This window comes from Monodon monoceros, unplaced genomic scaffold (assembly GCF_005190385.1).
Source record: "Monodon monoceros isolate NGI ecotype Baffin Bay Population unplaced genomic scaffold, NGI_Narwhal_1 Super_Scaffold_14, whole genome shotgun sequence".
Classification (NCBI taxonomy): Eukaryota; Metazoa; Chordata; class Mammalia; order Artiodactyla; family Monodontidae; genus Monodon; species Monodon monoceros.
This window is the reverse complement of record NW_021703770.1, coordinates 63,976,816-63,990,877: the sequence shown is the minus strand read 5'-3', so window position 1 is coordinate 63,990,877 and position 14,062 is coordinate 63,976,816. Positions and strand designations below refer to the sequence as shown.

The following is a 14,062-nucleotide window of genomic DNA, read 5'->3' as shown; positions in this document are numbered from 1 at the left end:
TCCAGGGCGGCAGGGGGCGCCCCCGGCCGCGTGGCCTTGCCCCGCGGCCGTAGTGGGGCGGGGCCGCGCTTGGCCGTTGGCGAAGGGCGGGCGGAGGGCTCGGCCTGAGAGGTGGAGCCCGGGCCAGGCAGCCAGTCGCCCCGTTTCTGCGCTAGGCGACCGCCGCCACTTCTTCGGACCGCGAAGAGCCGCGCTAGAGTGCTGTGCGTCTCCCCCACGCAAGCCCGGGAGCCCGCTTTCCTGAGTTAGAGTCCGTCGGCCGCAGGTGGGGAGCGGGCCTGGTGGGGTGTGGCCGGGGCTGGGTTCTCGGCCCTGGGGCGAGGGCAGGGCTTCGCCGTGGGCGGATGTCTCGCGGCGGCCGGGCTGGCCGAGGTCCCGGGGTAATGGGGTAACGGGGTTGGGGTGGGGGTAGCGGTTCCCCGCCGACTGAGGTCTCGCGGCCGCCGGGCTAGGGGCGGTGCCCGAGTTACGGGGTTGGAGTCTAGCAGCAGCAGGGCCGGGGACCCGGGACCGGGACGAGGCTCTCACTGTGCGTGAGGGTCTCGCTGTTGCAATGCCGGCCCGGGGCGGTGCCTTGGTTGTGCGGTCTGGACTCGGGTCTGGACCCCGGGGCCGCAGCTGCAGTCACCGCCTCGGGTGCTGTTGAGACCCGGTTGCCTGACAACGCGCTGACACTTGCTAAGGAAGCCGCCACCCACAGTGCCCAGAGACCAGTTGTGCCTCGGTTTTCGTGCCTTGCCTCCCCATCAGCCGCCCTCCGCTGCTTGGCTAAGCCTCCGAAGCACCTTTCCTTTTACTCGGTGCGGGTTAGTGGTTAACGTTTATTGAGTGCTTGTGCACCCAACGCTGCTTCTCAGTGCTTTGCTTTGCAAGTAAAATTTAATTACCACAGCCCTGGGGGTCGGTGCTGTTATTAATCCTGTTTCCCTTCGGCTCCTTGAGCTTGAAACTCTTCTTTCTAATTGTCTTGATTTTGGCATTGTTACCTGGGATTGGAATCCCTTTTTTAGTAAATGTTAGCAATGGGACTCATCTTTTGAGAGGGGGTGGCTCTCAAGATTATAGGATTAAGAGGTTTAGCTTGGATTTTTGGGAAGACTAATTTCTTTTTTTTCTTTCTTTCTTTTTTTGTTGGGGGGAGACTAATTTCTAAAGTAAACCACTACCTAGTTTCCAAACACCTCAGGAAATGCTAGAGCCAAATAGTAACAAATATGAGTTTGTAAAAAGCCAATTATCCTCAGAGAGGTTCGACTTTATATGAAAGAATGGCTTTTCATGTTGACAAGCAAAAAGGAATCCCATGGTAACCAATAGGATGCTGCTTTCTTTTCTGCATATTTTTTCTTACTAGGAGTAAACTGACTTTCTGCTGGTTACGTTTATGCTGAATGCTCCCTAGGGATGAAATTTTGGGTCTCCTGCAGTACAGATAACCTACTGGAAGGGAGGTAAACTGATAGGGTAAATTGAAAAGAGGTGCTTTCAGTATAGTGTTTCTCAAATGAAGTTTTTAGACATGTGATTTAACTATTTCAAACTTTGAGAAGATTTCAGATTATCCCTTTTAACGTCATTCTCACTTAAGTTCTGATTACTTTCCAGAGTGGGAGATAGAAGTGTTTGAATAAATGTTTTGGCAATTTTGCATAACCAGAAGGTTATCTAATTTATGTTACTGTCCTTAGTCACCATTAATGATGTATTGTTAACAGCTGCTAACAGACTTAGTTGTGCCTTTATATATTTGCGCTCTCTCTGTATCCTAACCCTCAACCTCCTTTCTCCCCCCAGTAACATGGTATTTACTTCTTAGCAACATTTAGAGGGTTTTGTCAAAATTTGGATGTGCCCTTGGAAGTTGCTCATGTGGATGTCATCTGCCAGGAGAAAAAGATTGGGCACCTTTCATTTGGTGGAAAGATCTCCAGATGGTTGGGAAATGAGAAACATAGTTCTGGTTCAGCTCATCCCTCCCTCTCTTTCTTCTAAGGCTTTTTCACAGGCTTCCGCCTGCACCCCACAGCCATATGTAATCACACCCTGCTATTCTGTTCTCCTATGTTAGGGTCTCTTTCCTGACAACCTCTTCTTTTATAGCTTTAAAGATTATTTTAAAAACTGTTAACCCTTTTTTCTCCAACCTGGACTCTACTCTGAATTCCAGACTTATTCAAATTGTTTTCTTGATTCTGCTACTGGGTCCTATATGGGTGGGTATCAGTCCCTAACTCCCAGTCTGGCTAGACTGAGCCACTGTGACAGGGGACATAATCTTGCCCAAATTTGAGGGCAAGGATCATATTTTATACTTTTCATCCCCCTAACATCTTGAACAGTGTCCACCTTTGGGATGGGAGTTATTTTCCATTCCTAATTCTATAGAGGGGTGGAAATTTGCATTTCACTGGAGAGGGCAAAGGATGGGAGCAACATTTCCCCTTCTCTTTGTGATTGGTGAGATTGGGAAAAGGAATTGGGCATACTCAGTTCTTTCTGGATCCTCTCTGTTTATTAGATTGACTCAGACTTTGCAGAATGATTGTGTTCTGGTCTACTTATATTTTCATCTATATAATAAGCACGAAGGGCCTAAGTTTAAGATTTAAAGATGTTGATTTGGATTATGATAAACAAGTATCAATTATTGTCTATTTGAATCCCAATGTATTTTGGAGGCTTTTTAAAAAAAAGTGAGTACTGATGTATACAAAGACTTTAACTGAGTTAACCCAATAAAATGTACTTAGAATATTCCTTTCCCCTAATGAGAATTAATAAAACAGCTATGATTTATTGATTTCTAAGTGTCAAAGGTGCCATACATTTTGTATCATTTTTTCTTCATAGCACCTCTAGAATAGATACTTTCATTTTACAGATGAAGAAACTGAGGGATAGAGAGGTTAAGGAACACATTGAGGTCAATCACGTAGAGTCATGAAATTGGTTTCAAATCCATGTCTTTCAGTTAAACTGATTTTCTGAAAACTATTTATCATCTACATACTATGTACACAGCTACTGGGGGGGAAAGAACCTGGTAATAATATCTTGGAAAAAGTGTGAGTGATGTTATATTGTAGAGTGAAGAATAAAGAATCCCATTTAGGTTTCCTTAAGCTGATCTTTCTTATAACTTAATCTTTAAATTGTAAACATTTTTACTCTATTTTGTACTTAGGTTGTATCCATTAATTCAATTTCTGTGATTCATTAAGTAATTCTTGAATAATTTTGTAGTTGAAATATGTTTTATATAAGTTGTCACATGTGTTTAGGAGTGAGAAGGAGAAAAATGGCCATGACAGCTAGAGGATGGCCTGTACTATCACCAAGGCCTTGATGTTGCTGGGAACTGGCCTGACAATACTGCTTAGGCTTGGTGTTCTTCTGTTGAAGATAAGCAATTGCACAGAAAATCAACATCAGACAGAGTTGCTCTGTGTCCATGATGGAGCAAGAGAAAAACAGTACCACTCCATAGTTATGTCCAAACATAGACGAAACATGATTGTTGTCCCAGCCACAAAATGCCAGACACCTCTCCCAACTGATTATGATTGCTGCTGCTTTACCTAGTTACAGCTTCGCTGTGGGTGAGATTTACCAAGATGTCCAATCAAAGAATTACGCTCACTTCCTGACAGCATTTAATCCTGAGCAGAGCTCTGCTCCCTTAAACCCTCCCCCAAATCACCTAATACAAGCCCCAAACCTGTAAGTCTTTTCTAACACCTTCTTAATAAGATACTCCAGAGTACCCCATGGTGGGCATTGACGTCTCGCAATGCAATGAGTAATAAATCCAACTAGTTTAACTATAGTAGTGTTCCTGGTATTCTTTGTCTGGAGGGCATTGCCAGGAGAAAGGTTATTAGTATCTTTGACTCTTCAATTTAGTATTAGAGATACTATATTCTAATCGAATTAGACAGCAGGGCAAAATTAGAGATAATTAAATATGTACTTATATCTGATAAATTTCATGTTTTAGCTATGGCATGTTTTATGCTCACTACCACTGTTTAAAAATGTGTTTTATTGCTGTGATTACTGTTATGTGAAATCAATTCTAGAATTTATAATGTTAAATTATTATAGTACAGGGAAATTCAAGTATCTATAAATTCGAAGTCTGGTTAAAACTAAGAAGTGAACATGTTAAACTAATAATTGTTAACAGACGTTAGATAGCTCAGAGTGTAAGAGGCCTGTTAAACATTTTTTTTTTAGATTTAATGACATTTCTGTTTAAATTCTTCATGAAATCTTATAGCAAATTATATTATTATATATGTATTATCCCACCATTATCTTTTATTTTTTTCAGACATAAAATATTTAGGGAAATTAGGGGGTTTTAAGAAGTGATTTTCTTTAACTTGAAAACTCTGCTGTTGAACTGTTTTGAATTTTTACTAGGAAAAATCTTTTGTGACAAATTGCACTTTAAAAATGGCTAAAGTATATTAACTTTTCTTGGTTTGTAATATACTTTGCTAAGGCCATATTTTAAAATCATTGTTCTTTTCGGAAGTAAATAATAAAATGAAGTTCACATTATGTACTACTTAACCGATATAAGTTTCAATATATTTCTTTTAGGTAAAACTTGCTTTTCTACATTTTACAAATTATTATTGTCCTCCAAACATTAAATTCAGTGGATGCTTTTTTCTCTAGCTCTTGCATTTGATATTGTTTACTACTTTTTTTCTCGTATCTTTTTCTCGTATCTTTTTTTTTCCTCTGCAAATTATTTTGACTGGGTTTTGCTTTATATCCTCTTTTAATTATTCCTCCTTTGTACTTTTTTTCCAGCTTCAATTCTTCTGTTTCCCCCTCAAGTTAACATTCCCATCATTTAGTTCTGGGTCATCTTTTTTCACTGTATACCTTCATTTACCACAGCTTCAACTATTATTTTTAAAATTGTTGACTTTTAAATAAACATTTCTAATGTGGTTCTCTTGAATTTGAGTCTTGAATCTGCTGGACATTTCCATTAGCATGTCTGACTAGCTGTAACTTAACACAGCTAAAGCAAACCTTTCCACACCAGCCAGCTTCTTTTGACTTATTTTTGTCCAGGATTCTGTTCACGTTTAGTTTCCAGGACTTAAAACCTGGCTCCTTTCTTGCCACACATTGAATTAGTCAGTAAGTTTTATGGGTTTTTGAAAGATGTATTAAAAAAAAATTAGTTTCAATGAGGAAAGGATAGTCTTTTCAAAAAATGGTGCTGAAATAATTTCCATATGCAAACAAAATTGAACCTTGATGACCTTGCCTTACACCGTTTGCAAAAACTAACTTGAAATGGATCATAGGTATAAGATGTAAGAAATAATGCATGTAAGAGAGAAACTTATAAAAATTCTAAAAGAAAACATAGAAGAAAATATTTGTGATCTCAGGTTAGGCAAAAACTTACATAGGATACAAAAAGCACAAACAATTGATTAAAAATTGATGAAAAATGGATAAATTGGACTTCATAAAATTTAAAAACTTTTGCTCTTAAGAAGACATCACCACACATGTTTATAGCAGCTTTATTTATAGTTGCCAAAATCTGGAAGCAGCCAGGCTAGCCTTCAGTGGGGTAAAGGAATGGATAAATTGTGGTACATCCAGACAGTGGAATACTATTCAGCACTACAAAGAAATGAACTAGCAAGCCATGAAAAGACAATGAGAAACCTTAGTAGTACATGTAAGTGAAATAAGCCAATCTGAATAGGCTATATACTGTATGGTTACAACCATATGACATTCTGGAAAAGGCAAAACTATGGAGACATTAAAAAGGTCAGTGATTGCCAGAGATTAGAGGGGAGGGAGGAGTGAACAGGTGGAACACAGAGTACTTTCAGGGCACTGAAACAACTCTATATGATATAGTAAAGGTGGATACGTAGCATACGTGTGTCCAGACCCATAGAATGTTCAACACCAAGAGTGAACCCTGATTTAAACTGTGGACTTAAGGTGATAATGATGTGACAATGTAGGTTCATCAGTTGTAACATGCGCCATTCTGGTGGAGGATATTGATAATGGGGGAGACTATGCATGAGTCAGGGCAGAGGATATATGGGAAACCTGTACCATATGCTCAGTTTTGATGTGAAGCTAAAACTGCTCTAAAAAATAAAGTATTAAAAAAAGACATTATTAAGAAAATTTTAAAACAAACCACAGACTTGGAGAAAATATTTACAAAACATGTTTGATGAAGGACTTGTATCCAGTGTACGTAAAATTTTTTTTTACATCTCAATAAGAAAACAGTTTTAAAAATGGGCAGAAGATTTGAAGACCTTGTGCCAAGGTCTATAGGTTATATATATGGATATATGAATAACAACATGAAAAGATGCTAAACATCATAGTCATTAGAGAAATGCAAATTAAAACCACAATGAGATACTTCTATATACCCGATAGAATGGCTATAAAAAGACTGAATATACCAAGCATTAGTGAGGATATATAGAAATTACAATCCTCATACGCTGCTGGTTGGAATGAGAGGAACAGTTTGGCAGTTTCTCACAGCGTTAAACAGAGTTACAGATAACTCAGCAATTCCATTCCTAGGTATCTATCAAAGAGAATTGAAAACACACAAAAGCCTCTGCACAAATGTTCATAGCAGTATTATTATTTTTAAAATTTTTATTTATTTATTTATTTTTGGCTGCGTTGGGTCTTGGTTGTTGCGCGTGGGCTTTCTCTAGTTTCAGTGAGCGGAGCCTACTCTTTGTTGCCGTGCATGGGCTTCTCATTGCGGTGGCTTCTCTTGTTGTGGAGCACGGGCTTTAGGCGCACAGGCTTCACTAGTTGTGTCACGTGGGCTCAGTAGTTGTGGCTTGCAGGTTCTAGAGTGCAGGCTCAGTAGTTGTGGCGCACAGGCTTAGTTGCTCTGCGGCATGTGGGATCTTCCCACACCAGGGCTCGAACCCGTGTCCCCTGCATTGGCAGGTGGATTCTTAACCACTGCACCACCAGGGAAGCCCCAGTAGCAGCATTATTCTTAAGTAAGCCCCAAAATAGAAGCAACTCAAATGTCTAGCAATGTGTGAATAATAAAATATGATATTTCCATATAATTGAATACTATTTAGCAATAAAAAACAACTACTTACTGATAGATGCAATACAGGGATGAATCTTGGAAACATTACATTAAGTTAAAGAAGCCAACACAAAAGACTACATCTTATATGATCCATTTATATTAAATTTCCAGATTAGGCAAAATTATAGAGACAGAAAACACCTTACAGTGCCTGAGCCAGGGGTGGGAGTGAAGATGGACTACAAAGGGGCATGAGAGAACTTTTTTGGGTGATGGAAGTATGCTTGTGGTAATAATTGTACAACTGTATGAATTTACTAAAACTTATGGAACCTTTCACTAAAATGGGTGAATTTTATGGCATATAAGTTATTCCTCAAACAATCAACAACTTGGGGCTTCCCTGGTGGCGCAGTGGTTGAGAGTCCACCTGCCGATGCAGGGGACACGAGTTCGTGCCCCGGTCTGGGAAGATCCCACATGCCGCGGAGCAGCTGGGCCCGTGAGCCATGGCTGCTGAGCCTGCGCGTCCGGAGCCTGTGCTCTGCAACGGGATAAGCCACAACAGTGAGAGGCCCACGTACCGCAAAAAAAAAAAAAAAAAAGTCAACAACTTACGATTTTAAAAATCCAAGACTTACTGAAAAAAAATAATTCATGAGTTCTTACTAATAATAAGCTGAAAATAAATATGGACAAAGGAAGGGCTCTTTAGAATAGAATGATTAGTGCCAACTTGTAAATATATATGGAGAGAGTGGTGGAATTGGAAAGTCAGCATTTTGCAGGCATCTAGAATCAAAGATTCGATCAATAAAGAATCACCAATTGATGCTAAATCTTGGAAATTTTCATCAGGAGCAGGATATTTGCATGGCTTAAAAATATCTTTATAGACCGCTTATTAGTTACAAGGAAACAGTAATGCAGAAATCAGTCTTGACTACCATGTGATAAAAAATAACATCACTAGTAAAGAGCAGGTGGACATGTGTCTCTAATTGTTGACACCTTTAGGACACATCACTACCTATGTAATATTTCTTCTGATAATGCATAACCTGAATTTACTTGTGAAGAAACATCAGGCAGACTGCAAATAAGGACTATTCTATTAAAAAGAGTGGGTGGTGGGTGGGCGGTATCAAAAAATATTAGTGTCATAAAAGACAAAGTAAGGGTGTAGAAATGTTCCAAATTAAAGAAGGCTAAAGAGACGTAACAATGAAATGCTATACCCAGCCTAGACTGGATCCTGAACTGGAGAGAGAGAAAAATATGCTATAGAGGACACTATTAGGTCAGGTGACAACACTGGAACATGGACAGTAGATTAAAAAATCAGTGTTACTGAAGTTGACAAATATATTGAGTTTATGTCAGAGAATAATTCTTTTTTTCTTTTTTTAAAATTTTAACTTATTTGTTTTTGGCTGCATTGGGTCTTTGTTGCTGCACGCGGGCTTTCTCTAGTTGCAGCGAGCGTGGGCTACTCTTTGTTGCAGTGTGCAGGCTTCTCGTTGTGGTGGCTTCTCTTGTTGCGGAGCACGGGGCTCTAGGCACACGGGCTTCAGTAGCTGTGGCACGTGGGCTCAGTAGTTGTGGCTCGCAGGCTCTAGAGGGCAGGCTCAGTTGTTGTAGTTCACGGGCTTAGTTGCTCCGCAGCATGTGGAATCTTCCCGGACCAGGGCTCGAACCCGTATCCCCTGCATTGGCAGGCGGATCCTTAACCACTGCACCACCAGGGAAGCCCGAGAATAATTCTTTTTTTTTTTTTTTTTTTTTTTGCTGTACGCGGGCCTCTCCTGTTGCGGAGTGCAGGCTCCGGATGCGCAGGCTCAGCGGCCATGGCTTACGGGCCCAGCCGCTCCGCGGGATTTGGTATCTTCCCAGACCGGGGCACGAACCGTGTCCCCTGCATTGGCAGGCGGACTCTCAACCACTGTGCCACCAGGGAAGCCCCTGAGAATAATTCTTAATACACACTGAAACGTTTAGGGGTAAAGGACTAGGATATATGTAATTCACCCTCTGAATGACCTTAGAAAAAATTGTGTAAAGAGAACAAACTTGTGTGCACAAAGGTAAAGCAAGTGTTGCAAAATCTTAGCAGTAGGGAATGGATAAGGAGTATGCAGGTGTTCTTTATACTATTCATATTGTAACTTTTTTGTAAGTTCAAAATTACCTCCAAATAGTAAAAGAAACTTAAAAAAAAAGTGCTTTGACTTCAGGGATTTTTTTGTGTATATGTGTGGATGGTGGTGATGGTTCATTTTCTTTTTTATTTCTTTTCTGATATTTTAAAGTAGGTTGTAGGTTTTGGGGGGAGTTGGGATTGAAAGCAGGTAGGCAGATTTCATTCAAGCTTGTTTGAAGTTCTCAATTTGATAACTGAGATTGAATACTAAATGTAGACTAATACTAAATGTAGACTAAATGTAGACTAAGCCTGCATGTTAATAATTAGCCTAAAGATATTCTGATACAGCTGTGTTCACTGAAGGGTTTTAAAAAATTGATTAAAAAAATTTTTTTTTTAGTATCTGCAACATGACTGATAATTTGGATGAATTTATTGAAGAGCGAAAAGCCAAATTGGCCAGAGACAAAGCAGAATTGGAAAGTGATCCACCTTACATGGAAATGAAGGTAATTCAATTTTTTAATGAATCAGTATCTTAAACATTTTTGAAATCTGCAAAAGTACATTTATTAGAATAGTTTTTTTGTGTGTATTTTTCAGAATATACATTTGTTAAAATGTTTCTGAAAGCAGTGTCTGAAAAAGCTTTCCTACGTTTGATAGTTATTGAGACTGTGCTGGGCTCTGAGAATATAGCACTAATCTAGACAGATGTGGCACTTTGTGTCATGGGCTCAGTGTATGTAATAAGGTATAGAATGTAGATTAATCTGTGCCATATGGTCCATCCTAATTAGAGTAACCGTATATATTGGCTTGCGCAAGACAGTTAGTTCTGCTTTGCTTGTTGTCCCAGTGTGTCGTCTGGTTTAAACATTTGTCCTGGACAAAGTTATCCTGATTGAAATGATAAAAAATATGGACACCCTAGTTATATAGGAATTTTACCCATATAGCTAATATTTATCATGGGCTAACTATGGATGAGGCATAGTCTTTAGAGGTTACATTGATACTTTGCATGAATCTATGAGATAAGTAGTTATTATTGTCATTTTCCAAATGAGTAAACTGAGGCATGGTGACGTTAAGTAATGAGACTTAGGTGACAGAGTTAGTAGAACTAGGCTTTGATCCCTGGCAGCCTGAATCCAGTGCTTGTTCTCTTCACCGTCGCACAAGTTTGCTTTCCTTCCGTAATATCTGCCTTGTACAAGGAGCTGTGCCAAGGACTTCACATGTATTACATCATTTAATCATAAAATCCCAGTGAAGTAGGCTGAATTTTTGTTGTTTTACAGATCCAGTAAGTGAGGCTTAAAAGGGTTAAGTAATTTGTCCAGGTACACACAGTAGTGGATTCAAGATTGGAACCTGTATGTGTCCAGCTCCACTGTTTATGCTCTTGACCACTCTCCAGTACTTAGGACTAACTGACAGTGTACAGCTTTATTATAATTTCTAATATTATAGTAGATAGGTAATAATCTTTAAGTCTTAGGTCAAGTATCACCCTCTCAATCAGGCCTTGCACTCCCTCCCTCATCATTTCTGGGACTCCTCACACTGTTCTGTTTCTTTCTATTGCTCCTCTGTATCACTCGCTACATATAACATAATCTAATTACGTATTATGTTTATTATTTGTCGCCACAGTAGTTTATAAGCTCTGTGATGGCAGAGATTCTTTTGTATTTTTTTCACTCATATGTTTTTGATGCCCAGGACAGTGCCTGTTTCAGAAACTCAGTGAGTATTTGTTGATAAGTCAGTGAGCTAAATAATAGAACATTGCAATATTAAATACCTTTGGTTAACTCCTCAAACCTTACATTTAAATTTCTTCTATGGTGTACCATGTAATTTCATCAAGTTGTTTAATAAAAGTACTGAGATTAATTGTAAATTTTGTGGGGTTTTTTCCCCTCTGATTTTGTAAATATTATGTCTCTTTCAGGGAACATCATCAGAGAAGCTTTCTGAAAACAGTAAAATATTAATCTCCATGGCTAAGGAAAACATACCACCAAACAGTCAACAGACCAAGGGTTCCTTAGGTATGTCATTAGGTGTGCTAAACTGATTTTAAGATATTCTTATCCGGCTGTCATGAAAGAGCTTTGTCTTGTCAGAAAAAAAGGTAAATTTGGAATCCTAGTAAATAACACTTTCCTTTCTGGAATCTTACATGTGACAGTATGGTCTACATATGAAATATAATGTATACTGAGAACCTTCTTCCCATTTTAACTGTTATTGTCTTGGTTATGATTTATAGAAATCATAGCAATAAGTATGTATCAAAATTGAAAATTTTGAATGGAACTTGTGTGTGTGTGAGAGAGAAAGTGTATTAATTGTGGAATAAGCGTGGTGGACTTGTTTTTATTTAAAAATCAAAGACATATGCTTAAAGGATACAAAATACTATTGATGACTATATTAGAATTGTAAATAAGTTAATATTTAGCTATATTGAGTCTTTGGTTATGGTTTGGCATGAAAATATTTGGGAAACTTTACCTCATTTTGGCTTGTTGGTGGGTGTACATTTTTTTTTTTTAAAGAAAATGTATGAATATTTTAAAAGTGTATCTTGTGAATTACTGATGACGACTGAAACTTTCACATAAAGGAAGTCAAATATGATGAGTTGCATTTGGTTAAAGCATTGTTCTCATGTGGATGATTTTTCATGGCCATGGGTTTACTCCTAAATTGTTAGCTGCTTTGCATTTGTATTCCACTGGGAATACAAGGGGATGTTGGCCAAGAGACTGAGCAGATAGTGGGCTCTCTGTCTCTACTAGAAAAACAGCTCAAAGTGAATGCCATACTTTTAGTATCTCATATATAGATAATGCTTTCCATCCTGAGTCTGTTACAAATTATTGGCCAATATACAGGTTTAGTGTACTTAAGCATTATATTTTGGTTAAGTGCCTTAATCTCTAAGGCACTCAGTTTCTTTATCTGTAACATAAAGAAGTTGGATTATCTTCTAGCCCTAAATTTTTATGGATTGAAAAATTTAATTATTCCAACAGGTAATGTCTTTAAAAGTTTGATAGTACGTTCTCTCAAGCACTAAGGTCAGACAGAATGACTGAAATTCTGGAGTTACAGGTTGCTTTGGACTGCAGCTCTCATGCCTTTGCAACCCAGCACAAGTTATTTAAGCTCTTTGTTTCCTCATCTTAAGAATTGCATCTATCTTAGAAGGTTATTGTGGCAATAATTGAATACATATGAAAAGATGACTGGCACATAATTGGTGGATAATAAATTTTAATTTCCTGACTTCTTTCACATTTTTTTAAACTAGGTTTTTTATTTTTAAGAATTATATTAAAAATTATTCTTTGACTATTACATTCACAAATGATGGAGAGTTTAAAGTCCAACTTACAGTCAGTGACTTTTCCCTCTTCCTTAATTGGTATCCCTTAGGGCTCTGTCCTAGGCCTCCTTTTCATTTCATATACTTCCTGAATGACTCATTCACTCACAGGGCTTTATTTCATCAGTGCGTTCACTATTCCTAAATCTCTATCCCTAGTTCCCATTGCTTTTATGAACTCCAGACCCATATATCTAATATTTTAATATCTGTCCTTGGACGTTGTGAGCTCAGAATCAACATGTGCGAAATGAACTTTACTCCTCTCAAACATTTACTGAGCTGGCTGCGTGGTCATCCTTGACTCCTCTCTTCCTTTTTGTATCCCATAGCAAATAATTACGTAGTTCAGCTGATTCTAACACCTGAACCTCAAATAAGTTTACTTTTCTCTAATTCCACAGAGGTTATTTTATGTAGGCCTCCACTGTCTTTCACTGACATTTTTTTCTAGTGTTCTTTTTGTTTTACAGTCTAGCCTCCTGTACTAAGTCTTTGCACTGCCTGTTGATGTCCTTCCAAAAAACAAATCTGATCATGTTAGTCCCTGCTTCAGACCCTTCAATGGCTTCTTGTTTCCTGTATGATAATTTTACTCTTTTATTACCTTTACCAGATTATGGTGGCTGTTCCTGCCTTGTGCTCCTGTGACATTGGCTCTCCCCTTGAAGGATAGTTTTGAATTTGTTCAGCTCTCTGTTTTACCACAATGGCACACCAGTTTTCCTGCCATTGTCTATTCATTGCTTAACACAGTGTCTGGCATTTTGGTGCTTAGAGAAGATATTTTGAATGAATGAATGAAGGTCCCGATTGCAAAAATAAACAGTTCTGTTAGGTGTGTAGAATTTAATTTTTATGGATTGTTTCTTTTATTGCCAACGGAAGTAATAATTATTTTTGATGCACATTGAATCTTACTAAAGAATAATATATAATTTGTCTAATTTTGTACCTTATTAGCCTTCAGTTACTGATTTCTTGTGTGAATAATTGTGGCCTTCAGATTAGGCCAAATACTTAATTTTTGACATTAGGAAAAATGTAAAATAATTGGGCAACAGAGAGTTTTCCTTAAGTGGTCTCACCTAGGAATTATAAAACAAGCTGGTCTAAAAAACAAACTGGTCTAAAATTACATATTGAATTAAAGCTCTGTGATACCGTACTTTGAGTAATTAAGCATAGTAGCTATCAGTAATATATAAACTGGCAATGTTTGTTTTAGCCAATGAAGACAGTCTATTAATAGTTCATTGTACAGTTGTCACGTCAGTGGTACAGCTGTCATGTACCACTACATTTTTATGATTTTTTAAATTCATTTCTGTTAGATGATGATATTCATGGATAATGCTTATCCACTGTGGCTCCTTCTTCCAACATTTATATAACACCTCTCATAAAAGGATTTGAGGAGCATTACAAT

At 38.4% G+C, this 14,062-nt stretch overlaps 1 protein-coding gene across 6 annotated transcripts in view; it reads left to right on the top strand.

The window, feature by feature from the left end:
* Positions 1-71: 71 nt before the first annotated feature.
* CSPP1 (centrosome and spindle pole associated protein 1) overlaps positions 72-14,062 on the top strand; it is a 114,445-nt gene continuing 100,454 nt past the window's right edge. For 2 of the 6 annotated variants that reach the window (XM_029222435.1, XM_029222436.1), the window contains exons 1-3: positions 73-265; positions 9,631-9,739; positions 11,191-11,290. In XM_029222435.1, the coding sequence (XP_029078268.1) occupies positions 9,641-9,739; positions 11,191-11,290 (199 nt within the window). In that variant the 5' untranslated portion in view covers positions 73-265; positions 9,631-9,640. Of the gene's footprint in view, positions 266-9,630; positions 9,740-11,190; positions 11,291-14,062 lie in introns of all 6 variants that reach the window. The other 4 variants (XM_029222438.1, XM_029222437.1, XM_029222434.1 and 1 more) reach the window with 3 other exon arrangements.